Source organism: Folsomia candida, unplaced genomic scaffold (genome assembly GCF_002217175.1).
Source record: "Folsomia candida strain VU population unplaced genomic scaffold, ASM221717v1 Fcan01_Sc003, whole genome shotgun sequence".
In the NCBI taxonomy this organism is placed as follows: Eukaryota; Metazoa; Arthropoda; class Collembola; order Entomobryomorpha; family Isotomidae; genus Folsomia; species Folsomia candida.
Genome location: NW_019091195.1, coordinates 4,206,919 through 4,234,410, shown reverse-complemented (window position 1 = coordinate 4,234,410; position 27,492 = coordinate 4,206,919). Strand labels below are relative to the sequence as shown.

The window sequence follows — 27,492 nt, the reverse complement described above, 5'->3', positions numbered from 1 at the left end:
TCTGCCCTGAAATTAGCAATCCCGCAAACCACGCTACACTATGTACATAAATTGGTGATTACGTGAATGCACACACGCTCCCCCACCACCAGCAAAGTTTCTCTTTCACCATTTCACCTTCTTGGGGAGAAAATGAGGCAATTTGCGCCCTTCCCATCTCACCTGTGAACTCTCTCAGGAATAATTCATTTACTTTCAGCAACAGCCACATACATTTATGTATCGATCCTTGGTGTATTCATTCTCACGACTCTATGAAAAAACTACGAGATGGTTCCTAATGAAGACGCGATCGTGTAGGAGGGAGAAGGAGAAAGCAATAAAATTCACTTTAATAAGATTCGAAACAATATGAGATTCGTTCTTCGAATGTATTGACATTTACCCAGCTAGAACACGGCAAATGTCAACGCAACTAGTACGACATTGTGACAGACAGACATAATATATGTGTATATTGTGTACGTACATTCTGTGCCTATTTCTCTCAAACGAGGTTGTGGTGGTTTTATTGTTATGTTGCCAGAGCAGATATCGCCCCTTTATTATTGGTGCAAATGCGAGAGACAATGAACGATTCGACAATAGCGAGCATTAAGAGGAAAATAGCAGAACGCACTTCTTGGAGGAGAAAGTTGGGCAATAAATACAACTCGAGCTCAAGGGTGAAATTCACATTTCGAGGAACAATCGACGTGTGTCCAAGATGTCTGGAGGCATAATAAAAGAATACGTTATTACTTGAAGGGGGACGAAGGAAGGAGAAGGTAACGAGCTAGAACGGTCTTTGTCCCAAAATACAATTACTGACTAGAAATCCAAGACACCGCAGAATAGAAATAAAGTGGTGGAAGAAGAATCATGCAAAGACAACTGGCTGGAATTTTGGAGGGATGTCGTGGTCACTATTGAATTGAAGCGGATAAGAATAATATCCGTTGGATGGTGAGAGCATGATCAGAACCCATTGTTTGAACCCGAACTCGGGATTGCCAGTCTAACGTCATTCGCATTTATTTATTTAGTCAGCATTTTGTGTAAAGTGCATTTTGTGCAAATGAGGACAAACAAATTAATCTATGAAATGAAACTGTCATGCGTATATGTCATGCTTAGATGTAAATTATAAAGATGAACTTTCAACGTCTCGTCTCGTGGTCTGGTATTTTGCGCCCGCCGTCACGTGATAAAAACGTTCACTGATTATTTCAAACCGGATTAATCCAACAATGACAAAAATTATAAAATCTGGTGGTATGATAATCACTAAATGATCACTCCGTCATCATGTGGTATTTACACATATTGTGTGTGTGCAAATATGCATGTATGTATATAGTATTGCACAGGAATTCTCCTATCACGAGATCACCATTGTGTATGCACACATCGGTGACTATCTGTTATATAACCAATACATCGCTAGGCTATAAATAGCATCGTGTAACTACTAAATGATAAGTTATCGCAAAAAATTTCGAAATCGTCCAAACCTCAATGCACATACTAATGTAATGAATGATTAAATACCGCATCATGTTAAAATTTGCTTATAAATTGTAACAAAAACTCCGATATGACAGTTACAGAGAACAACTCATCTCATCAAGTATTCTACAACCAAGGAGTAGAAAACTTGTAACCTTGCAGGCTTCAGAATGAAGATAATTACCGTAACTATTTTAGTTAGTCTGCTCGGAATTGCTACTGCTGGGCCAATTCCCCTTGCGGACGACTATGTCGCAGGATTCGTCTTGTATAAGGTAGAAGATGGAAAAATTGAGTACGTGTTGCTGCAAAAGTCAAGCGAATTGGATGACTGGTCACCTCCGAAGGGTAATCCATTTTTTAGCTTGTTGAATCTAAGATCAAGCTTATTATGATTATGAATAAATAGGGAAGATCGACCTTGGCGAAGACGCCCGAATGGGAGCTATCCGGGAAACTTTTGAGGAAACGTCATACACAGAAGCAGATTATACGCCCCTATTTTTAAAACAAATTTACTTTGAGGTAATTAATAATTAACATAATTGACCTTGTTTACAATTACTAATTATTCATTTTCTAACTGTCCAGTACGATACGTCTGCCGGGGTAACGAAGAAAGTGACCCTGTTCCCTGCAAAGCTAACTAATTTGCAGAAACCAGTGGTACTGGACCCCAATGAGCACGCTGCCTTTGAATGGGTTGGAGCTGCTGCGGCCGAGTACCTAATCAAGCCGCAGTACAAAGCTGCCTTTTTAGAAGCTGATATTTATGTCAGAGCACAAGAAAGTCGTGCAGAGTCCCAATACTAAACTTAGATCTTCAAATACTTGCAATACCTTCATCCATGGATAAATACCATAATCTGAATTAGAGCAGCATACTTATGCGTAAAAGTCTTCCTGGTAAAATAAATACACGCAGCATGAAAAATATCGAAACGCATAAACTTTCACCCTTTCTGCTCCCTACAACCTAAAACAGAGTTTTTTTTATTGCTCGATACATTCAGCTATCACTGTTCAGTTCACTATGAACCAAATTTTCCAAAGTAGTGGGGGTCCCGACTTTGCATAGAATTTATTTCCTATACCAGTTTCTTCCGTCGCGTGAGACGGGTGGGGAAGATATTCGTAGGGTCAAAGGAATGAGCAAACAGGAAAGTGCATTACAAAACAAACAAAACTTATTGTCTCTGTCTCCCTCGCTCACTCAAAATCCGACACACCGTAGAAAGCGGATAACGTATAATGCCCAGTCGTAAATACTTTCCAAACCACCTACACCCACACCAAATAAAGTACTAATATGCGTATACTATAACTGCATCATTACTTTCCTGCACCCCACCGAGTAGAAATAATTAAGGTGGTTGTGTACATGTGGCCTTACAAGTTTCTTAGTCTTATCCCTCCTTGCGATAAGAAAGCTACGCTGTGCATTAAAGTTCACGTAGAAATTGAGAGAAATCAACTCCAGCAAATCAAGATCAAGACAATGTGCACCTGGTTCTGGTGAAACACATAAAACCGCAACAGCAGCAGCAGTAGAAGCAAAGTAATTTACTATGAATCTGCCCTTCATCAGCGGAGCACATTCAATAAATCTGCATCTAATGCTGGATCAAATTACTCAACTCGATTAAATGTCTCAGCTTTTCCGGTTTATTTCTTATGTAATGCAACTCCTGCAGCGCACTGCACGCTTTTCCATAAGCATGCATGCCATAAAATGCAACAATCTCCGTTTGCAGTTGATATGCATCTTTTTATGTAAACTGAAACTTTCCCTGTCAACTGTACATTTTGAGTGATTCCGGACAAGTTCAAGCCACGACGACGACGACAGAAGAAGAAGAAGAAATGCAACCGCGACGTTGAGCCCCTTTTGTTACTTTCACATTCATAGCAAGTAATTTTCGTCAGAATAAAGAAGAAATGAATGCCCGAGAGAGAAAGTATGTCTATTTGAGCGCAGATTGCGTGCAAGGTGTTCAGTGCGTGAGGAAATCCATTAAAGGAATTATTGTCGTCTTTTCTCTCTCTCCAGCTTTCTCCTTCTCCCCTCCGCCATCCTCGCCCCCTTCACATTATTTATCATTACGGAATTCTACATTGGAATGACGTCTGATGTGTCCATCCGCTCGAGGCATACCGAATTCTTGATAGACTGGCAAAACACCACGAAATTAGAAACTTGTCACATTCGACTTGGGGTGGTAGGTGGGTAATGGCGAGACAGAGTGGTGGTAGCACGAGTGAAGTGAAAAACGATAACCCTGGAGCTGAAACCTTACATGCTTGGAGTATGAAAACCCATGAGTATGTGCATTTTATGTTTGGTTACATGCCTTTCATTTTTCTGGTTAAACTTTACATCGCTCCTTGAGTGAAATGTTGACAAATAAAATATCAGCAAAACGTGTTTGTTACCCAATAAATACGAAAACATTTAAACTTGACGTTCAACTGTAAAATAAATGTCGAGCTTTCACCGACGTTTTGCACTCATTTTTCAAATAGGTGAAATCGCAGCGGAGTAGACTCAACGGGACGAACATGGGAATTTGTGTTAACCATTGCTTTAGCCCTTCAGCATGCGTTGAGTCCTAGTTATTTTGGAAAATAACACGAATATTCAATAACCAGGAAGTCTGGTAAAGCAATTTCAGCACACGTTTCCTCCATTGTACTCATATTCACTTACATACATTCACTTTCACTCCATTTTCCGTAATGCTTGAATGGCTGACAATGGCTCAAGAATTCGAGACGAGAAACTCACCGGGGGAAAAATATTGGTCGTATCTTGGCGAGTTTTTGAGAATGGCGAGTGAGTGAATGAATGTACTGCTCTTTTATTGAGCCACTAAACTTGTCTTATTGCATCTTTTTTTCCTTGGACTTTTCCGTACATAGCACAATTCATCGATCAAGGGAAAATCCACACAAACTGAAACCTTATCCAGGACCAAAACTGTTTTCGTCATGATTCGCGAAACTACATTCTGTTGGAGGCTACAGAGGAGACTGTTACTTTTTATTAGCCCATGTTCCCCTAAAAGATCAAATCTCTTCCTGTGACATGAATGTTTTAAAATCTGCCAGTCGTTCACGGGAGAGGCCATCTCAAAACCCGGACAAACTCGCTGTCTGCCCGTGTGCTACAGACCTGTTCAGGTGGATAATGTTCCCAACGTGGTCAATGAATATTTCAACGGCTACTCTGCTCACAAAGCAGCAAAGTTAGATTGTCAGCCTGTAGATGCATACAAGCTGAATTGAAACATTAAAATATTCATGGTTAGCCTCCTACTTTCTTACAGTCGAGAACATTACACGTTAAGTGGTTGTTGAGCTAAGCCTTGGTTGAACTAATGGCACGATTCTCTCAAGTCGAAAGCATGCATATGCCAAAGAATGACCCATCTGCATTATTATAACTTTTACTTTTCTTGTAACTCACGATTAATAAAACATCAAAGGAAATTGATCTATACAAAATTAATCACGTGCTCGAAGCCAATGAGTTGACCCAACTCATAAAACAAAACACTGACAGAAATAGAATCTAGATGCAAAATTCGTACATATTCTTTTAGTGATAAGAATGAAAGGACCGAGCCAACTAACCTGAATTATTTTGTGTCACTTGCTGCGAAATGAGGGTGCAGCTGTAATATTCGGCCATCCTGCTGGGATGACCACCGCAATGATCCGTTTGAAAGGAGTGGTGATTAGAGCTTGGAAATGTGATCAAAGGTGGAAGTGGTGGGCAGGTGGTAAAGGGTTCCGTGTACTCGCCCGTTGTAATTTTGCACTTGCGAATCTCAACGTCCGGAGAAGCATATCCGTAGTCAGTTTGGTTGTCGAAGGGGAGCGTGCCCTCTTGAGATTCCGTGGGTGACTTGCGTCGACCACCAGCGACAAATTTGTGCCGTGTTACCATTGCAATGAAAAGAAGCAGCAGTACCATAACAATTGCAATAAATGAGCTTATCACTGCAGTGATTATGATGGTTCCATTGTTCCACTTGCTGTTGTTCAGCATTGTCGTGTGTCCAATTACATCTGTTAAAGGGGAAAAAAGAGCATCATAAAAAATGTTTACCCGTAAAAAAAAGGGCACGAAATAAAGAAGCTATTGTTCGCATTGTTTTTAGAGATAGCTGTTGGAACTGGAATAAACTCCTTCTGCACATGAAGAAAAAGACGTCTTTGAACAATTAGTGGAAAACTCACAACGTTGTGTGTGTTGCACCACAGATAAATTGAATGAAAGACCAAGTCTTTTTCTCTCTTAACTCAATAAATTCACCAAGGAGAGAAACCGTATGAAAAATATCCAGGTACGTATTATACATTTGGTGAACCCGACGCCTTATGGATGTGCTCGCTCCTACGGGTGATATCCTTTGACATATTTGGCTAATGACAAGAAAGGAAATGAGACTTTCTATTTCTGTCATTTTATGATGACTTGACTTTCCGAATCATCTTCTTTTCCTTCTTATAAGGATTCTTCTTGTTCTCGAGCAAAAGTCATCAGTGAGATTACTTACTTGGCGTGTGCTCCACAAGTCTATTTCCCGGAAGAGCTTCGGATGCGTCGCTTTGGGCAAATAGAACATCTTCTCCGGATGATGATGAAGAAGAAGCTCCTTCGCCACCATTGTAACCATTGGCTTTCGCATGAGTGGAAATTGAACCTCCTTCCTTGGTGGGATCCTTGTGTTCTGGCGAAATTGCATCCGATATTTTATCCACTGCTGGGCCTATGGGCAAACAACACTAACATTAACAAAATTCAATTCCAAGAATGCTCAATGGATCACACTTTTGACGACGAGTTTGTTTTCAATTCTTGAGTGCAACATTAAAGTGTGACTTACTCGAGTCAAAGGTGATTTCGCTAACCAGGATCCATTTCGCAGCCCAGTACAATTGAACCCTGAAATAGTTTTTCGTATATACTTTCTCCAGTTACTTCCACACACGTGGAGTTATATATGATGCACATTATGCGCATACTAGTACAACTTACTTGACATATTGGGCAATATGGCGATGCAAGTTTATTGTAATGTTTTTGGGCTCTTCGAAAATACAATCTTCCAACGGTTGATACACGATTGGGTCCCCAGAGTAAGTTTTCCCGTTTCCGAAGTATATCCTCACTTCGGAAAATACCTTTTACAGTGCAACAAAATATAATGGATTAGAATATGGCACACAAACCTATCTCAGGATGTGATTAGTACCAAAAACTGTTCATGAATCATGCAAAATTCCAAATTCAGAAATGCTTACGTATTAAGTAACTTAATAATTATTGTCATTCATTTATTTATTTGAATTCTCTATGCTAAACTGAGTGCATGACATCATGGTTCAAGTTCAAAACATCATACAAGTAAATATACACTTGCCTGGATATCCTTTGTAAACTGATTTGAACTGTGGATATGCATGTAACTGAATTGTTGTGGTGCATCGAATTTGAAAACAATTTGGACAGGGCTTGTCCCATTTTTTGATGTGTCATTCTTCCAGCCAATCCAGCCCCGCCCTAGAATGAAATCGACAAATTGAGACCGTTTCAAATCGAAGTTAGTTTCAAAAATCATAGCACGACAACTTTGTCATGTTATCAACACATTGCTAGATAGATTTTCCACACGTAAAATAATGGTACCCACCTCGTTCATTATTGGCATAAAAGTCATCCTTAAAGTTAGTTGGTCCACCGCGGCCATCGGTCAACAAACCAAGTCCGTTACGCAAGTAATTTCCATCCCAAAGTCCATCATACGTGTTGTCGTAAAAACTCCAATTTTCTCCTCTTCTATGCCCTTGGATTGTCGAATAACTGAGCAGACCTCCTGTAATGACGATAAACCCAACACATTGAAAATCAATTAACAAAACTGCACCTTCGTAAATATATATATTTTATTGACGCTTGATTAATGCAGTTTAACGACTAGCTCTTTGACGTATCTCGCGGTCTGTAATTTCTAATTTCTGTCCGTAAAAATTGCATAGCTACAACTACACGGTCCTCTTGTACATATGTAGGAAAGCATTGTAATAGTAGAATTGGACAACGGGACAAAAAATTGAGCCAAGTGCATCATAATATCAGTTTATTATTTCCATATAATTTAACGACTGCATTAAAGATAAATGCGATTTAGCACACCTTCGTCGCTGGCAGGACCTATAAGTCTCTCGCACATAGCGGCCCCACGGCGGCTTGTATCGCATTGTGCGAGGCGTTGTGCCGGGTGTGTGGGTGGGATGAGGGTGAAAGTAGAATAAAGTATTTTGCCCCAGCCAAGTAATAAAAATGTCCTTGTACTCGGAGGTGAGGGTTGGGGTTGCCCCAAACGCCAAACGCCCTTATGTTCAACAAATTTTAATAGATTTTTGGACAATAATGTAGGATTTTTTATTTTCTTCATTCATTAATGCAAATATATTATGGTTCAGTTGCTGGACGCATGCGGACTTTGGAATCCGCATTATCAATACTCGCACCCCAAGCCACACCTACTCAAGGGTCAGTTGCTGACCCTTAAACCGACTTGTAGATATATATCTCGTCATTCGATTTTCCTTAGGATTTCTAATCAGAGAACGAAGTTCGCGGCGACTGTACTCAAAAAGTTGAGACAACCAATAACAATAGTTCAAAAAGTCTTGTTTACAAAAAAAGACAAGTCGAAACACGATTCTAAAACTTTGTTAATTGGACCGGTCCAAACTGTTAAAATGGAATTAAATCAATCACTTCTTCTCAAACCTTCAGTACGTGCACATCTCTCTCACAATATTTTCTAAAAGTTTGAATAGTTTTAGAAAAAAACAAACCCCTGGCTTTTTTAAGTCCACATCCCCATCACATCATGCCCCCTAAAAAGATCCCAAAGGTCAGTGTGGGACCTCTCGACGTTTTAGTGGGAAGGATGAATGCAAACCCTCTAAGGACACTGAATAATAACAGGTGAGTACACGTTTTGTATTTGTAAATATTTGACCGGTCAAAATAGTTAATTATATTTTAATTATATTTATATTTTTTCAGGAATCATGCAGGAGAAGAGGTCGCTTCATCTGGTAGGGGACAAGAAAATGAGGTTGTTATTGATATGTAAGTAAACAATTTGCATCAAAATTATTACTTGACCGGTCAAGATTGTGTAAATTATATGATTTGCAACTTGTATAACTCTGTAGAAGTGATAATGAAGATGAGCTTGGGTCCCTTGACGAATTGAACAGGTCCAGTACCCAGCCAGGACCTTCGACACCTCAGCCTCATTATCGACACGGCGATGTAAGTACATATAACTTATTAATTAATTTTCGTTATGTTATTATATTAATTGAATCGTTTCAATGTTTTTATGTTGTAGTTGTCGAAAAATAACCATGAGCAGCTAGCTCGAGAAGAGTTACTTGACTGGTTGGAAGGGGTCGCGAAAATGAAACCAAGACCGGTTCGGAACGATACTATGAGGGAGGATCTGGAACGAAAAGCTAACTGGGGACAGCAACGTTATGACGGCAAGTTGGAGGTCCTTTTTGCCACATCTATTCCTAGTAAATGCCGTTATTCTTTACAGTTTTTGGACCGGTCCAAATTTTATATTAATCATAATCATATTTTATTTATATTCTAGAGTCGCCTGTGAAGGGATATTACATTACCAGATCAAATGGTAAAAGAAACGGGTTGTCCTCTTATTATGGTAGCCAGATGAGAGGAGGGATCTCCCAAGCAAAATCAGATAGAAACGAAGCTTACTTGGATCCATCCCATCCCTTGCATGAAAACATTAAAATGAGCATGACACAGTCCACTCATAATCGTCCACCAATGGACCTCATTTATGTCGCTACTCTCTTCCCTCCAGAAGAAATTAAACCTAATCTAATGGAGACTCATTTGGGATTGGAACCGGTCCAAAGTGAGGAAGGATCGAACCATGGGTTAGTGGAAGAATATGGTGGGAGTTGTTGTGGTGATAAGGGACAATTTTCTATTCGGGTGACCCATTTAACAAGGACTGTCAACCCTTCCGAAATTTACATCCGTACAATTGGACGACTTGTTGACCCGATGGCCTGCATGGAGAAAAAAATCATCCTATGTGACTCGACAAGCACGAAGGAAATGGGGGAGGGGTTTATGATGGTAAGTACTTTGCATTTCTTATTTCTTTATGTGTTTGGACCGGTCCAACAAATAATCTGTTGTATTTCGAATTTTAGATTTACATGCAAAGATACAATCGGATCCACAATTGCAACCGTTACATTATCACCGTGACTGCAACTCCTCCACCGGACATTATTCGTAAGGCACAGAAGTACGCAGATGATGGTGTTCCATTGTTTAACATTATCCAAGATGGAGACCAGGCCCACCCTCCTCCTTGGGCCACACTTGATGAGGTGACTACACTTCCATGGACAGTATCACAAAAGGATCTCATCGTTCGATATGATCCCCGTCACCCCGATGTGAAGCGTCACTACAAGAACTTCCAGAATTTGAAACAATTGATTGACGAGTTTGGTGAGCCACCAACTACTTATTATGTTACCGGGGATGGATCACGGGATGATCTTAAACGACAATTCGATGCAATTATTGCTTCTAGAGATAATAATTAATTACTTTTTTTTGTAATATTTGGACCGGTCCAACTGCTAAGGTTTATTGTTTTGTTCTACCCTATTTTGTTTGACTGCACCCCAAGCCAGGCCGTAAAATAAAGTACACTTAAGCTGAAATCAATAAGACCATTACCTCGGGCTGAATACAAAATACCCGGCTACCTTCCCCGCCGCATAAATAACTCAACATAGCTCCCAACAAACAACAAAATGGAACAAACTTTCCCTGACAGTTTTCGGAAAAATTACTCCAGACTAAATTGCAACGCACGCATAAAAGCCACAATTCCATTTCGCTTTGACGTCGTCTCGATGTTTCCCCGTATCACATACTAAATTTTTAATGGACATCCAACGAAGAGTACCTATTTTGATGGAGCGGTGGATGACTTTACCTTAATGAACTAACCAAGTGGAATTTATTTAGATGATTTTCAATTTCCTCTCCGTTGTTGTAATAGATTGTTTAGTTACCAGTTTTGAGCACGTCTAAATACACACATGTACATATGCGAGATGGATGCATGTACATGTTTTTTTACGAATAAGAAATAAGCATTTTCCAAGTGCGGTAAAAATTATTTGTTTTATTGTGTGCACAGGATTAAGTGATGGTCAACAAGGGCAGAAGAGCACGAAATGCCGTAGATGTGCTAATCCGACGTAATGCTGCAGTGGGATAACCAAGATTGAGACATTGAGACAGGAGAAGAACAGTTACTCGCAGCAGTAACTATTCTTCTTCATTTGGAGAAGTTCATGCTGCTCTTCTACGCTAATTTCAGGATGCAAGTGTAACTCCCGAGTTGGCCACACTTACAAAAAAGAGACTCTATATAAGTACGTTCGTATATAAATAGAGACGTTAGTGTATAGCGCATTGTTTGTTTTAGTTTTACAGTGAATCACAGTAAAGCCCACCACCCGGACCCTGGCTTTATCTTAATTTCCACAAGATGAGACAACTCTAATGGGCTAACAGGATTTGCCACTTTCACTTTCTACTTTCCTTCTGAGCGTTAATACTGATTTGACTCTACTTTATTTGTGGCCTTGCTGGAGTACAGTATTTAGTTTCAATTTACAGGTAATAAAGCCAAATTAATTTAAAATTACCAAGATTCCTCACTTCACCGTTAATTCTTACCTTTGAATGGACAACCATAGATTTCAACCCGCATGCATACTGTCCGTCTGTGGTAGGAATACGGTAGAATACGAAGTTTTGAAGCGATAATTGGCGGATTCAGGTCAGTTTTTGATGGAAGATATGTGTTGATATTGCCTTTGATTATCTAAAAAAAGATTTAGCATATTTCAGATAGTTAAAGTACATCTTGATAATAGTATGATTTCATTTTACAAAATTTGTAGAGCGCATCCAAAAAAGAATGCACATACATTATATATGTATTTACTAAGGACCAAGAAACTTTTCAATTTATGTTGAGTAAGTAGCAGTTCTGGTACATATTTATCTATCCGTCTAGAATAGAAGGCGCTTATCCTTACTGAACAGAGATGGATGGTGATGGAATGGTTTGCCTGCCTGACAACGTTGAGCTCTTGTTTATTGCTTCCTAATACAATTTTATTGGAAACACCAAATTCAATACTGAAAAGCTTTGTTACATCAGTATTATTATATGAACGATTTCCACAATTGTGTGGTTACATTAAAATAATAATATTTGCTATAATTGTTCTTTATGCTGTATGTACTGTGCATCTACCTTTATCATTTTAAGTTGCGATGCAGATTACTCTATGTAAGACTTTAATATTGTTATATCGATTTCAAACTTCTTTTACTTTCTCCACTCCATTTCGATCCATCCACTATAGACTGAGCGAGATATGTATGAATTCACCAACCAGACTATGATAAGAAACCAGATCCAAGAAACCTCTAGAGTCGAAGCGAATGGAAATTCTTGCGTAGAATTTACTTTGTAAAGGAAGCAGAAACTTCTCTTGACCCAAGATCTGGATTAGTCGACAACGTTTCGAGGTTTCGTGGAATGCAAAATGAAGCACGGTTGCTTGAAGTAGAGGCGAATTACTGAAAGCACAATCGACCACCTCTCTCCATCTCTGCATGCCCTATGTTTACCGTCTTTCACTGTCGTTATGCAAGACTTGTTAGCATATTGACAAAGACGTGCCTTGTTCTTAGCATTTGTGGTATTTCTGACTATGCAGGTACTGCGTATGTATTAGACGCTCCAAGATTTCATTGTTTCTAACAATAAATACTAGAATTAGGAACCCGTAGCTAACTCGACTTGTCCATATTTCCTGTAGTGTGCACGTGGTTTTACGAGTTTGTATTCTCAAGATTCAATCAATCCTCTAGTTGTAAGTAGGCCGCGGGTTGTCTGCAGTTTGATTTGGGATGGGATTACGTTTTTGGCATTTCGGGAGATTCTCTGGACGTCTGGACTCTTGGGAATGGCTGTAAAAGAGAAGGAGAGAAATGTGAAACGCAAGAAAGGCTCACCTCATTTCCCGTGATATCCCGGTATCGGACCCATTTATTTAATTCAGGTCTCCAGTACGAAAGCAAGTAAGCTTCCGCAAATTCTACACCTTGACCATTTCCAAATCTCCCCTGCGTCTCGGTGGCAGTTATTACGTGCACGGTATGGAGGTCAATCTGTAAATCACCATTACCAAATTATTTATACATATACCAAACTTTTCTCGCGTAAATAACTGTAAGTTGATTTTAGTAAAAACAAAATTGAATAAGTAAATCTAAAATTTTAAATAATCTGACAATTCTATTACAGTTCAAAATGTGCGTTCCAATAGTAAGATAATAGTAAAGAGAGAGTAAAAAAAGTCGGGGCTGTTTAAATTCTTTATTTCATTGCGACCCCGTCATCGTCATCACCGATATCATCTCACCATTAATTCAGAGATATCATTCACTCGTTCAATCATTCCTCTTTCACCCTTCGTCTCTAGATTGCATCTTGAACAAGTCTCTCTTTACGACTCTCACACTATTTCAGATCGGGCCTCTTGAATTTCGTGCATGTAGATATTTCTCCGGATCTTTGGTTAAGATGCAATACGGTGATGCGTCCTCAACGACCGAGGTGAACGAAAGATTTTATCAGTGATACTGCGAGGAAAGGCTGAGAAAAAGAATGGGCGACAGATCGAAGAAGAATCCGATCGTTTCTTTTGATAAGCTGGAAAATTCCTCTCTCAAATGACAAATTAATGGAGCTCTTTGTCCGCAAAATTTCAAAAAAACACACTCGTGCTGTTTATTGATTCTATTCGGTCACATTCATTATTGGAAAATATTGAATAATAAAAAGTAATTTTTTACTTGCATTATGCTATTAATGAAATACTTCAAAACTTTAATGCTTTAATTTTACTTTGCATATGCATGTATTAAATGCCTGCGTTGATAAATACGTATTCACATGGACTGCAGACAAAACTCTACCTGAGTAAAATCACATCTCTCTTTTTGGTCAATGAAACCCTACCCTGACGAAATGACAGTTAAGAAACTCCATAGCAGACACAACTCTTTAATGGTTCTCATCACCTAGCAAATGTGCGTTCCTTCACTCCAAAGTCATGCTAGTCAATGAAGATTAAAATAAAAGTGTCATTAGCTTCTTACCTGCAGCCATTCTACAGCATCTGTATCTGATGTCACTTGATTTTTTGGACACCACGCACCTCCAGCAATCTCTTGTCTAGCCCTGTAACAAAAATGAACCCAATGATAATTTCAGTCTTAAAACAATGTACATACACACACATCAAGAAGTGTGTCTCTGCTCTCTCTTAAATTTACAACAACAACGACACCCTTTTTCAGTTCCTTCCAATTGCTTGCTCAACTCCCTAAATTTTACAAAAAAGAAGACGCTGCTTCAGAAGGAGGATTACTTGCGATAACCAAGTCTTCTTATTGTGGTGACACTGGTGGGGGATGGAAACTGCTGAACTGTCATTTGTCTCAGCGTAACACCTATCTCACCAAAGGAGGAGGAAGCATGTCACAACAGCAAACATTTGGATGTTGTTGGAAGAGGAATCCCACTTTTATTTTATTTCATGTACTCATCCGGGTTGAGGCAGGAGAAAAGACAAGATTGATGGATTCTAAAGGGACACAGATGTGTTTTCCATTCGGCGAGTGTTCACACACACAGAGACTCGTACACCAGTGTGTCGTATAGTGCGAAAGCTACCGTTTCCTACTGCTGCGACTGAGGAGAGGAGAGAGATACGGATTGTGGGATCAATATCACTTTCACCGTCGCTGCCCCAACATTAATTTATCACTTCCTCTCTCCATCTCAAAACATAGTTACTGCTCGCGAGTCGTCACTAAACTAACCCGTCCCCAATTGTTGAGCGAACGGCTCGCACTTTTTTCTCTGCAAACAGACTTTGATCGCTCCCCACAGATTTATTTCCACTGATTGGAATTTGGACTATGCAGCGGAAGCCTCTAACCGATTCGTTATTGTCTCAGAGTGCATACAAATGAGGGCAATGCGATTTGGGATAAATCTATTTCATAAATTAACTTGGACTTATTCAAACATTGTCAATTTACTGAAATTAAGTGGAGAAAATAGTTGTCGTGTGTAAGAGATAAAAAATGCGAGTTGACTGCAAAATTCGGAGATGCAACTACTTAATAACATGCCGATACGTTGTATGAAGTAGTCTTCCTCAGTTGTCACATTTTTTTAAGTTCAACCCATGCGGGCTGAATTTTATACCAAATTCTGGTTGTCTATTTTTTTGCGGGTAGGCGTAGATTTAGTTCACCGAATTTCGGAGCTGATAAAGAATAACGACACGAGACATGAGAATAAGTTCAACCCAGCGTAGATTAAGTGCATGTCTCGTATAGCACATTGTCCATGTTATCCTTCCGCTAATAAATACTGCTTTAGCCGTTGCGGTAGTTGTAATGAGAGAGACTTTTCATTCTTTCCCGACACACAATACATAGTCAAACACACCAAATGCATTTTTACTCTTATTGTGCGTCGCATCCATACTTAAATCTTGCCGTAAATTTTCAAGACAAGTTTATATTGCGTGCACACTACTTTTCTTTCCAACGCATTCACAACTGTATACAATAACATTTCAACTCCAGTCTTTCATTACCAGCGAAGCATGGCAGAGCGAAAAGAATTTTTGAAATGAAATTGTTTGTAAATGGATAAATAAACCGGGGAAAGTTTTCCGAAACGGAATTCCAAAGTGCTGGATAATGAGGTGTTGGAATTACACTACAACTTTGCTGTGATTTAAAAGACCCAACAATACGTAGTGGTAGGAGAAGAGCAATAGAAGTTAAGAGACACCAAAAATCAATAGTCAAGAGCATTTTGAAGCACGTAGTACACAAATTATCGCAAGTTTCAGCATTTCCAGGTCACATATAATAAAATGATGATATTCAACCGCAGATGTACTGCAGTGACCAACAGCATTATTTTCCTTCCCAACAAAGGAAACTCATTTTAAATTCACTTTGTGTTTGCACAGGGCGTGTTTAATAATTCATTAATTTCACTCTCTCGTTTCGTCTCGTCTATATTATAATTTGAACCTTGTGCAGCAACATGGTCGTTTTTGAACAATGAGCTTTTTTTATCTGTATGTCTTGATGCAGTGCAGAGGGAGAGAGATGGGTTGTGGTGGATAGATCTTCTTTTTTGAATGGGTAATTTGAATGCATTTTAAACTTGGCCCTTTGCCGAGAATTGTAATTTCATAACAAGTTTGAATCCTTCTTCCTGACATGTCCAGCAACAATGGGTGAGTAGCACTGGACAGGTTTGAGCCTCGTTATTTCAGACCAAGCAGACCACCCCGTGACAGGACACAAGATCCTCAAGGAGGGTCCTTATTTAATTTATTTTTAATGGACACTTTTAATTCAACTCTTTTATTGAATTTCTTTTAAAGATCGGTTACGCAGTAATTTTAAATTCCTTTATTCAATGAAACAAACGTGTTTTCGAGTAAAGTGTAAAAATGCGTCTTCAGTGTGACTGAGGACGCATTTGACGCTCCAGAGTGCATTCGTCGACCGTTTATTTCTCCCCTACACCCGATTTGCATACTTCATTGGTTTTCGTTTTTGTCTTTCTTGCGACGACGACGATGCGATGCAAAAGCGGTGGAGAAATTGTCTCTTTTTCAACAACAAGGCAAATCCTCCAGGATTCTAATTGCTCATTTTTATTCATAAATTCATCAGTTAGCGTTACTTCCTGTTCCGTCTTTTGGGAATCAGCCAGGCACACGCACTGCACTGTCAAGAAAGTACAGAACCAGCATTTTAAATTCAAAAGTAGGAAAAACTATTCAGCTTTGATGAACAATTCACACCATTTTCATATTACGTTTTGTTAAGTAAACTTTAGTCAGCACCTCACGTAGAGGATGCATAAGTTGAATAATAGAGATGTATAAATATGTATGCATGTACACCTCACCAGGCACTGTTGCTATTATCAGTTTGAAACATTCTTCTCATCCATATACAGAGCTGGCTAATCGTATTATTACTCAGTTAGCTTGCCTATTAAATTGATCATCTACATAAAATTTAATTTCCTTCCCTTCTTCGTCCTCTCAGCTTCTCTGGAGAATCTTGAATAATTCTTAATTCCACTGACTGCTTCCTTCTTCTTCTTCTAAAGAAACGCGTATGCACATGAACCCGTTAGAGCTCCATAGATGAGCATCAGCTCGAGCTGAGCAGTGTTTGCGGAATACAAATAAGTTGCTCATTTGTGGGAGGATTAGGCCAAGGAAAGTAGACTTAAAACGGCGGAATTTGCTCCTTGGAATGCTCCCCTCCTTTCTTTCTTATGAGATAATAAGTATTCTAATTGAAAATTATCGCCACCAGCTTGATTCGACCGACGCATAAAGGATCCTTGGAATGGTATCTCTTCTTCTTCTTGGCCTAATAGTTGGATGGTAGTAATGGCTCACAAAGTGATGCTTTCCAGATAACTTTGTTGCTCATGTTCACCATTACTTTTCAAGTTACGCAATAAACTGACGTTTGACCTCCTCCATACCGAGAACTGCGTCCCATTGTCCATGCTGACCGTGATTGTTAAATCTCCGCTTTATGATTTTAGTCTGGGTATCTGGCGACTCAATAAATTCATGGAACATAACCATGATGTCATATTAGGCAACATAATGCTCGTAATCGGATCAGAAAATGCCTTTCTTAAGCTTGTAATTTATCGTAGAGTTTACTGGATTTGGTTATGATAAAATGGATAAATTAATAGGAATATTTTCCACAAAATGGTTTATAGAAACCAAGAAAATTTTGGTTTGGGTTTAAATTAAAAAAAACTCCACCTTTACTTTAAAAAATTTAGAATTGCAATTTCTTAGCAAAACTGTCAAACTGCGACGCGTTTGAGCTCTTAATTTAATATTCTCAATTGTCAGACTAGTATAAACATTCTCTCTAAAAGTTAAATACTTTAAAACAGGAAACCACTTAAGGAATGCATTGCAAAATACCGAAGTTCTATGCCATATTGCAATTTCGGAGAAAATTAGTTGTCTTCGAGGGTTCACACTTCTTTCACAAGAATCATTTTCATACCCGATTAATTAATAAGTTACCAAGTTCGAACAATACCAAGTAATTAATCAATGTTCCTCGTTAGTTATGCATCGTACGTAATAAATTGCCCTTAATTAATGCACAATACGCGCCTGACTTGACGTCTGGAAGTACTTCTGTATTTCGTGTTTAAGGCTGTTGCATATTGTTATTGTTCATGTTTTGGCGTGTTTGCTATGTACATATTGCTCTAGGGAGTCAGCCCGGAGTAGAGTCTGTTAATACCAAATGTATGGTCATAAAATTCAGTATGATGTTTAATTTCATTCATCACCTCAATTAACTTGGTCCTCCATTTCGTGAGTCACTGGTTTAAAACTGCAAATGTTGTCGACGTGTGCATATGCCAGTAAATAGGAAAAGTAGAAATCAAGCAATAAGAACACACTAGATAAACAACAAGTTGCTGTGTAAGTGTTGTGCGACATGGCAGCCAGAGAGTGGAAAACATAAATGACGTTTTTGCTCTTTATCCTTGACGGCAATGGTGCCCATTAGTTTTATTTCCTGTTTTTGCCACTTTATGCAGTTAACAGTAGTTTAGAACAAGGAAGTTTTGCTTATCTAATATGAGCTCCTTTGAAACATGTCCATTTCATCAAGCTTCTGTTCCCAAATATATTTGACTCTTGAATTGGAAAACTACTTTGCAATATTTCAAGGAGAAAGTAAAAGTTGAGAATTTATAAAAGTTGAAAAACAGTATACTCGCCTCTTTTCGTTGGATATATGTAAGTAGCAATATTTCTTGTGTCTCATGTTCACCAACTGCATCATGGAGAAGGAAGATAAGCAGGATGAGATTATTCATCTCCCAAAACTTTCAACCATGCAACTACGCAGTACGCAATGTCCACACGAAGAGGAGGAATATGTATGTATTATGATGATAGTTTGCTAAAACTGTAGGGGCCTGGTTGTGAGACGATAATATTTCATTCAAATTTCAAAACGAATCAACCTTCTGCGTACATAGGCTTCACTACTATTTGGAAAAAGATCCCCCTCTCCTCACCATTATTAGTATGCCATGGATGATACTTGGATCTGTCAGAGTGCGACTTTTCTCATATTTCTTGCTTCTATTCTTAAATTCAATTCCAGAGCTCCTCACAATTCTCACATCCAATACGGCCTGAGACAACATTGCGCTACTCGAGTAAACTTATTAATTGTACGATTCTTCATCTCGTAAGCGTCAGTACGCTCAGTGGGAGAGTGGTCACAATTCTAGACGACGTGGGCACCGATAAACTACATAAGGCGAACAATTTATGTGTGCAGCTAAGAAAAGTGGTTGTGTGTATCTATCTATCGTCTATAATTAAGCAGCTCGATATCAGAAGATTATTGGAAAAAATTCCAGAAGAATATCGTGGCACGACAGGAATCAAAATTCTTCGTTGCTGCATCGCCCATTCACGTTCCCCTCCATCGTCTCCTCTTTCACTCCTTCGCCTTTTCCTTCCTTTCCTCTGCTGACCAACCAAGCTTGACGAAGTGCATCCATCACGTGTCTAATTAATCATAATACTAATTGGCATCACGTTGAGATATGAGAATAGAATGCCTACAACAGTTCAGCATGTTGCTCTACAGTCAAACTGAATTGTCGGTCCAAATTGCTTTACAGGAAAAAAAACAAGAAACCTGATCCACGCATTTACAATAATGCACACCAACCAAGGTAATGCAAGACAAAGGTCTACAGGCACGACTCATATATGTAAAGTATAAAAGCCGGCATACATAGATTCTCTTTCCACTAACCGCATGAAATTAACAGCGAGCCACATACTGTTGCCTTAATAGAAAGTACATATTGGCAGGGTGCAATTGTCATTTGTTTCAAGTCGATAACTGAAACACTGTCAAAATGCATGTGTGGTAGGGTTGTTTGGGTTTGAATATGGGGGAGACTGACGCACGAAGCCAAATGCTGCTGCTGCTGGTTTCTTTGAATGTTTCAAATGCGATGGCATAGTCATTGTTACATTTGGCTCGGTTATTATTATGACATGACACTCACTCGCTTCGTTCAACTGTTTCATCTCCAATTGGATAACTGCATTGTCCTTCCCCTTTGTCCTCCGAAGTATAAGTTAATACGTGTTTGAGAGAAATAAAAGACCAACTGCTCAATTCTCTGGGGGTGGTTCAACCATGTCTGTCCACATGGAGAATGAAATATCGACTATTTTTGCATTTAAAAGTCTAATTCTGGAGAGTGAGTGTGTGGCCGGTTTGGTGGGTAATTAAAGAGCTTTTCGTCCACTAATAACCCAAATTACGGCAACAATGGGTATGTTTCAGATGGTGGCGCAACGTCCTTTGTAAACTAAAAAGGGGACCTTTTAACGTTTCTTCCAAGCCACATTGTCCATTAGTTGGGAAAGAAGGAAGGATCGGTCTCTCTATTTTAAGTCACTCTCCACTTTCAAAGATAGACAGAAAAATATATGTATTCCTTGGAGACTTTGAACCAAAAAGGAAAACATGAACATGATACTGAGAATGAAAGAGATATGTACTTATGTACGAGGTATTTAGATCGAGTTTTACTTACTTATTTCTAAATATTCTAAAAGTGCATTTTCCAGATACATTCCAGTCAGACTACGGGATAGATTAACTGTTCATGTATTACGCCTTTATGTATGTACATCTAGTGCGCAAAATATGCAGCATGGGAAAATCAGTTTGCAATTATTATCTAATAATCTGTGATTTAAGTATGTTACCATTTTTTTTAGTAAATACGCTTCATTTGTTTCTTCTGTACATGGATTCGCTCGTTTCTCCGATGCCAAATTCATGTATTCAACATTTCACCAGTGGTGACTGTAATATGCCGACACAAGGATTGGTGAGATCGGATTTCTCCAAACTCCTTTTCAGTCTGGGGGACTTTCTCAATTCCATCACCCGCCTGGCTGGATTTCTCTTCCTCTTCTCCTCTGCAGAGAAATTGACATTGACAGCTACAAATAGGCTTTAAATATTTAGTTGACCGACAACCGGGGATTATATAAAGTGTCAACGGGTTCTGAGCTTTCAACCCCTTCAACTCTCTAATCCGTCTTTTTGTTATGTAAACAGTATGAAACCAAGACACTCTGTACACCAACTTTGTTGTAGCTGGGCTATTTATTTTTGGAATGCTCTTTCTTGTTGTAATTCATCTCAGCCTATGATTTATTTATACAAACGAAAATAAAGAAAGAATCGCTGAGAACACGATGACGCTGTCTCTCTCTCCTCGGAGGGTTTAATTTCTCGAGTCATGTTTTGTATTAAAAGTGGAGATTTATTTCCACCCCGTAAACATTATTAAGCTTAGCAGCAGCAGAACTGATACCAAAAGAGAAGCTTCAAACTTAATTTACAATCCAATTTTCTTTAATTAGTCGGCGGGTTTCAATATTCCAAAGTTATTAAATAATTCCTTTGAAGATAATTAATGAGTTTTACTAGCACGAACTGCTTTCAAATTGTGTAGTGCAGACATATGTATATTCTGGATGTAACAGCATTTATATTCTGCATGTGCGACAAGTGGAAAGACTTTAAAATGGATAAAGTTTTGTAGAAGGAGTTGATATGAGTTATGGGAGGCTGGGAGATTTCTCCAAAATAATTGGCATCCCTGTTATGCTACCCCAATGCGCCTCACACTTTTGGTAAGTCTACGCCTCAGATTTCCCAATTTAATTAAAGAGACTCGGATCATCATTAAATGCGGAGGGAGGGGTGGCTGGTTACGTATACGCTGACTGTAAACCTGAAATCTGTGTAATTTGAACTAGACGATGAGTCGTCGCATTCTCTTCATCTTGTGAAATATCGGGTCCGACCGATCGGTGTCACACTCTAAAGTAAGCAGACAAATGCCGGCAAGTTTCTGAGGAAAATTCAGCGAAATAAAAAGAAAAGTTCCTTCCCTTAAAGAAGCAAGGAATTATGTAAACGGAGAGGCGATAAACGCTATAATACCGGTTTTATGACTTTTATCACTAAAATCCACTTCTCATTTGTGCATAAGCCTGTCCCAATCTGAATATTTTGAATGCTAGTAATGAGGCGAAGAAAAGCTATGTCTCCTACTCGTACATAAGTACGTTCACCACCACTCAGTAATTAATATAATTAACTTAAGTAACTGTATTTTGCTTGTGAACACGACCAGTATTCAAATATCATCGTCCCCTCGAATTCTTTTTACTTTTTCAACCTCAAACACAACCCAACCAGCCAAAATGTGGCCAAAGATTTCGGTAAGTGCAGCTGAAGGGAGATGAGACGAACTGTTCTTCTTCTTCTTCTTCTTGAGATCTTGGAGAGGAAACCCACACCAAAGCAGCAACATGCATGATATCATCTGCACCAAACCCAATTTATGGCCAAACCATTTGTGTGTATTTCTCTTAAGCTGAGACCATTTAAATACTTGCGCGTATAAACTAATAACTCTTATTACCACAGTTTCTTTGGGCATAAACTGTCACGTAAGAGGACAAAATACGAGGGCTGCTTGACTCGTACACACACCCTTGACGATCCTTCGAGCCTTTTTGTACACACATTACAGCAGCCACATATGCACATTGCGCGTAGCTAAGCATTTATATTTCCAAAGGTTGACGACGACAGAAACATGCAAGTTAAAGCTGAAGTTGCGTACATTCCTGCTGTAACCACACTTTTCAGGCCACAAACTGTCAATGTACAGCTTCTTTCCCCCACCGAGTTCATGCCATGTATGCGTTATTGTTACCTCATGAATGGACTGGCTCACATTCAAATTGGGTTTAGCTTCTGACTTTTTGACACATTTTTCTTCTCTTTCGTATATGTGTACATTTTTTTGCCTGACTTATTTTGTTATTTTCATAGATAACTTTACTCTCCCCACGACTGTGGTGACTGTAAGCACACACGACGCAAATATGCATCAACCGTTTGTGGATTGTGTCTTAGGATTAGTTAACGTTAGAAGTACCCTGATCTCATAAATATTTCTGAATGCTCAAAAGTTTATGTTTAGGATTAGTGCTGGATTATGTTACAACACACACACACTACACTCATCCTCAGTCGGATACAAAGTTGGTCTACATTTGGATTTACATATGTGAATAGCTTCTGTATACATCTTATGCAATGTTCCAATTGGTACATAGTGGAAAGGACAAAACTTTGCGATTTCCACAAAACCCTTCTTGCTGAATGTATTTTATTTCGTGACAGTTGGGTCACCCAAATTTCTGAGGATAATGCGACAATACATGGGTGCTAGCTGTTTTGTTATGATGAGATGATGTACATAACGACTCATACCATCCAGATGTTATTGTGGTCATGTAGTTTTTCGATGACTGCTCAGTCTAGTAATAATGAAGAGCACAGAGTTGTCATAAAACCTACTTGACGACTAATCTGAACAAATGGTCATTAATTCTTATAATGGAAATAGCTCTTTGTGTATATTTTAATTAAATTAATGTCTTGTTCACAAGATAATGAATTGGCCGTTGTGCTTTATAAACAAATGCACCTACGACTTATTCATAGCGTTTAATTCCTTACAAGAGTGTTACAGGTCCGTCGCAGAGTTCCAGTCCTTTATAAAAATGCTACCGATCGTAATGCATAAAAGTTATCGATAGATGTGTGCCTGCCATTTAAAACTTGAATCATCACTAAATACTATGTATGTACGTAGTAAAATTAAAATTTACCGTCCAATTGAGGGTCCCACATTTCCGATTTCGAATGAACTGGAGGCGGACAGGTCTTCATCAGGAATATTGCCGCTCTCCATACCCAAAGGTCCGAGACAGTTTGCTGCATAAAAGGGAAAATAATAAATACATAGCTGACACAGATGGCCAACAATGAGATAGGTGCTGACATGTCAGCAGCCATGGGTAGAATATATCACAGAATGATTGGGGGTTGAGGTCGGTTTCCTTCATGCTAAGAGCTAATGACTAACATGAAATAATTAAAACGACACGAAACCGGTGATTGAGGTAGGTTTTAATTTACTTTCCACGTACATGTTCCAGGGCTGACAGGTGGAATAAAATAACAACTACGTGAGACTGGTAATGCTCCATAATTAACTTTAATAATGGCCACGAGGGTTGGGAGCTTGTCCCAGTTTGAAGAATGGATAGGAAAGGTGGTCCAAAGCTCGAGTGCTGTCAGTGTCAGTGGAATTTCTTTCTCATTTCGACCCAGCCCAAATTCCACCTTTCTATTATTTTATCATTCCTATAGTTTTATGTAACGTGAAAAAAACTGATCCGAAAAAGGACACAGTAACTGAGCTGGCTGACTGATGCTGACATTTTAATCTGAAATCAAAACCTACTGGGGTGCACAGAGAAGAGAAGAAAATTTGGTGGATCCGGCCTGTGCGAGAACGTGCCGACGTTAAATAAATATAAATACGGTTTTCTGGCTGAGGCTGATTAAATCAGAGGCAAGTCTCGCAGTGAATTGCGTTGTGATATGTTTTGAATCCCCAAAAATCCCGTGGATGTCAAAATCCGATGACTTACATGTGTCGAGACCACGAATGGAGGAAACAAGGCAGAATAAATGAGCAGCTATCCAAAGCATAGGAGTCATTCTTCCCCAAATTCTTCCTCTCACTTGGCAATTAGTCGCACTTCGAAGGCGACGTTTCCGTGCTTGAGGTTCACCAGACTCTGTTTTCGAGAAGGATTCCATCACATCCTGATCCTCCAAATCTTTTGTTGTTTCTTGCTGAGCCAGGAAGCACACTTTCCCCTCTTCGCACTCCTCAGTCACACTTCTGCTGGGCTCACTTCCACATTACGGGAATCTTCCATTGATCCTGAAACAGACACAAATTGAATATTGTTACTATCTACGTAAATATGGATGAATTGCAATTTGTCTGCCATATGCAGTGATAATTGCTCATGTGCTTGATCGTTCAATTTCCCATGTGCGATAGGATGTAATCAAATGCATATTTAAATTTTTATATAAATATTCTTGAAACTCTCTCGGACTAAATAAATCATACCAAAAAAATTTCGCATACTTTCATTAATAATCTTTTGGGCTTTATTAAAATATGTACGTCGACATAAGAGAATTGTGTATTCGTTGAAACAACAAAGCCACATTCTTCTGCTCTACGTGCACTTTGATTTCCAACATAATTTCGAGGTAGGAGTGGAGCTCTAATTTGAAAACACTTACTAACTAAATATTATACCATTGGTGAAACACGGAGAAAGCAGTGCTACCCTTGCTACAATGTGAAAGGTACATTCAAATTCGTTCGTGTTGCTGCTGGGGTAGTTGGCCCCTGTACGGAGCGGATGAATAATGTAACATTTAATTTCATGGCTGCGGACGAGCAGAACAGAGCAGAGTTCACTTTCATCATAGTTATATTTTACCTTTGTTGGTGGTCGGAGCATTAGAATTACTAACCCCCACGACCAAACTTATCAAAGTAGAAACAAAGGCAATCCTGCTTTAATAAATGAAAGAGAAATGAAGGTGGTGTACTCTTGGGGTGGGTTGCTCTCGGAAAATCTCATTCATAAACCCATTTCAAAATTTAACACTACCAGTGAAATTGCTGATACCTACGTGCATACATATCTGCATAGACGCTGGAGTTTACCTACATAGGTTTTGTTTGTCAAGGAGATTGAGATGGTGAATAATACATACATACTCGTAGCCTAAAATATTCGCAAAAAACCGCAGAGGGAGACATATTTTTGAACATGCAAACTTATTTATTCCCCAGAAACCATCAAATCCAATGTCTGCTCAGCACAAAAAATGACATGTGCTGTACGTGCATACGAAGAATGCGAAATATCCGACCAGATGATACATAAATAAAATTAAGGTTTATGCAACTCTCTGAATCATCAGATTTATAAACCATACATTAGCCGCCCGCTGCTTTAGAGCCCATAATGAGTTTGAGTGGCTAGTTCAACCAGCCACAAATATACAGCGTTCTGAATACAAAAGTTCCTGAAGAAAGCAGAAGCCTCAACGTGAAGGAAAAGTCTGTTGTACTCAACCCAATGAAACAGAGAGCGAGTGGAAGGAGGAAATGCGAAATGGAGAAAATAAGCCAAATCTAAATAACTGAAATGCTGCCGCTGTGAAAGGAAGCTCACAGAAAGAGAAGGATCATTTCGTAATCCGAGTAGAAAAATCAGTACAATCTCGCAGCTTCGAGGAGGATTTTCAGGATTCTTTTCGCTACAGTCGTCGAGCCTTCTTGGATCTTGTGTTATGATAACAAAGTCATTTCGTTCTTGTGTTATCACGTCACGCCTACCATACCAAAATTTTAATGTTCTCTTCCATTTGCAAGGAAATAAAAAATGCTGACTATTCGTTTAGAAATCGGGATTCCTGTAGAAATAAAATATTTTGCTTTATTCATTTTGATTTGAACGGTGCTTATTTTGCTTTATGTTATTGTGAGCATTTCAATGTTGGTTTTTAGTCACCCATGCAAAAGGAATAAGTCATTAGTGCCAATTCGAGTTTCAAATGCAACAAATCAAGTTCACTTGAGCTAATTGCAATTCCAAACACAACCGATCAAAGTATCAGAGAAAGTTTTCTCCCTCTTCACTCATCCCCAACATAAAATCTAGTAAAAATCCCTCAAACGAATCCCACTAACTCACTCACAGTGAGCACCCAGCCAGCCAGTCTATTACTGGGGAAGGACGAATGTGATGTGAAGATAAGTAGCTGTGGCGTGGCCCGATATTCGGAAATTTAGTCCCGGATTGGGATGGGAATGTCAATTTGATTTAGAAATAGAAACTCCTACCATCCAACTCACCAAGAAGAAAGAATGATGGAGACACCAAAAAAGTGTAGAAGGAAGGAACCAGTAGCAGTCACGAGTAGCAGTGACTGTGTAGTTAACTCAACCAATGTGAAGTCAGGGTGAAGGGGGAGCGAACATAAAGAAATTGAGGAGTATCACAAAGAAAATTCTTGTGTTGAACGCACTGCTTTCTCTTTATAACTCAGTTACTTCGATATTTGTATCAAAGTTGAGGAGAAACTTGAGGCGAAAGTTGGATTGAGATGTATCCTCCATGGCGAAAGAAAGAGTTGGAGGAGTGAGCGGTGTGGTGGTTGGACTGTGGGGAATAGGGAAGTAATAGTCTCATTAGCGTTTTAGCGTGGGGCCAACTGTTTCTAATGCCATTGTGCAAGTGCATGTTTTGGAGGAATGAGAGAGCTGAAACTAAGTGCCTTCTTCTTCTTCTTCTTCCCTTATCCCGTCATCACACCAACCAACCACATTTACCATCCGCTATCAAGACAGCTTTCCATCTCTCCCCAACTTGATTTCCATCTGATTCATTCCATCACATTCATTCATGACAAAGAATAAAGTACGAAGGAACAAGCATGTATTCAGCAGAAGGGAATGAAAGGGTGAAAGAGCGATCAAGTAAGAACTTTCACGGCAGGTAATTTGAAAAACTTGAATATTTAAAACAGATGATAACGGACAATATGCCCTCACTTCCTTTCTTGACACCTTGGTTGGAATCTCGAAATAATTAATAATTCGAGTTCATGGCAGCAAATCAGATATTAAATACGCAGAG

The 27,492-nt window shown here is 39.1% G+C and overlaps 3 protein-coding genes and 1 long non-coding RNA gene across 4 annotated transcripts in view; 3 read left to right on the top strand and 1 right to left on the bottom strand.

The window, feature by feature from the left end:
* Positions 1-27,492, bottom strand: part of LOC110846803 (discoidin domain-containing receptor 2) — a 45,220-nt gene that overhangs the window by 4,370 nt on the left and 13,358 nt on the right. Inside the window, exons 2-12 of the mRNA XM_022093643.2 lie at positions 24,406-24,704; positions 23,578-23,683; positions 13,823-13,904; positions 12,674-12,829; positions 11,321-11,468; positions 7,188-7,370; positions 6,918-7,057; positions 6,533-6,678; positions 6,381-6,439; positions 6,051-6,263; positions 5,122-5,559 (exon numbers count right to left, since the gene is read on the bottom strand). Of these exons, the coding sequence (XP_021949335.2) occupies positions 5,122-5,559; positions 6,051-6,263; positions 6,381-6,439; positions 6,533-6,678; positions 6,918-7,057; positions 7,188-7,370; positions 11,321-11,468; positions 12,674-12,829; positions 13,823-13,904; positions 23,578-23,683; positions 24,406-24,577 (1,843 nt within the window). The 5' untranslated portion in view covers positions 24,578-24,704. The remainder of the gene's footprint in view (positions 1-5,121; positions 5,560-6,050; positions 6,264-6,380; positions 6,440-6,532; positions 6,679-6,917; positions 7,058-7,187; positions 7,371-11,320; positions 11,469-12,673; positions 12,830-13,822; positions 13,905-23,577; positions 23,684-24,405; positions 24,705-27,492) is intronic.
* LOC110846021 (bis(5'-nucleosyl)-tetraphosphatase [asymmetrical]) lies at positions 1,588-3,941 on the top strand. Its single transcript, XM_022092621.2, has 3 exons — positions 1,588-1,836; positions 1,898-2,013; positions 2,080-3,941. The coding sequence occupies exons 1-3, from the start codon at positions 1,659-1,661 to the stop codon at positions 2,299-2,301; spliced, it is 516 nt and encodes a 171-aa protein (XP_021948313.1). The 5' UTR covers positions 1,588-1,658; the 3' UTR covers positions 2,302-3,941.
* Positions 8,913-10,611, top strand: LOC118434972. Its single transcript, XM_035849827.1, has 2 exons — positions 8,913-9,688; positions 9,766-10,611. The coding sequence occupies exons 1-2, from the start codon at positions 9,251-9,253 to the stop codon at positions 10,168-10,170; spliced, it is 843 nt and encodes a 280-aa protein (XP_035705720.1). The 5' UTR covers positions 8,913-9,250; the 3' UTR covers positions 10,171-10,611.
* LOC118434973 lies at positions 10,782-11,460 on the top strand. Its single transcript, XR_004834409.1, has 3 exons — positions 10,782-11,013; positions 11,067-11,260; positions 11,341-11,460. It is a non-coding gene; the product is annotated as an uncharacterized LOC118434973 (long non-coding RNA).

Excerpts from the sequence above, each read along its gene's own strand:
- LOC110846021 (XM_022092621.2), top strand. The coding sequence starts at position 1,659 with ATGAAGATAATTACCGTAACTATTTTAGTTAGTCTGCTCGGAATTGCT. Across the intron at positions 1,837-1,897 it reads TGACTGGTCACCTCCGAAGG|GGAAGATCGACCTTGGCGAA; the intron begins GTAATCCATTTT and ends ATGAATAAATAG. Across the intron at positions 2,014-2,079 it reads TAAAACAAATTTACTTTGAG|TACGATACGTCTGCCGGGGT; the intron begins GTAATTAATAAT and ends CTAACTGTCCAG.
- LOC118434972 (XM_035849827.1), top strand. The coding sequence starts at position 9,251 with ATGAGAGGAGGGATCTCCCAAGCAAAATCAGATAGAAACGAAGCTTAC. Across the intron at positions 9,689-9,765 it reads TGGGGGAGGGGTTTATGATG|ATTTACATGCAAAGATACAA; the intron begins GTAAGTACTTTG and ends TTCGAATTTTAG.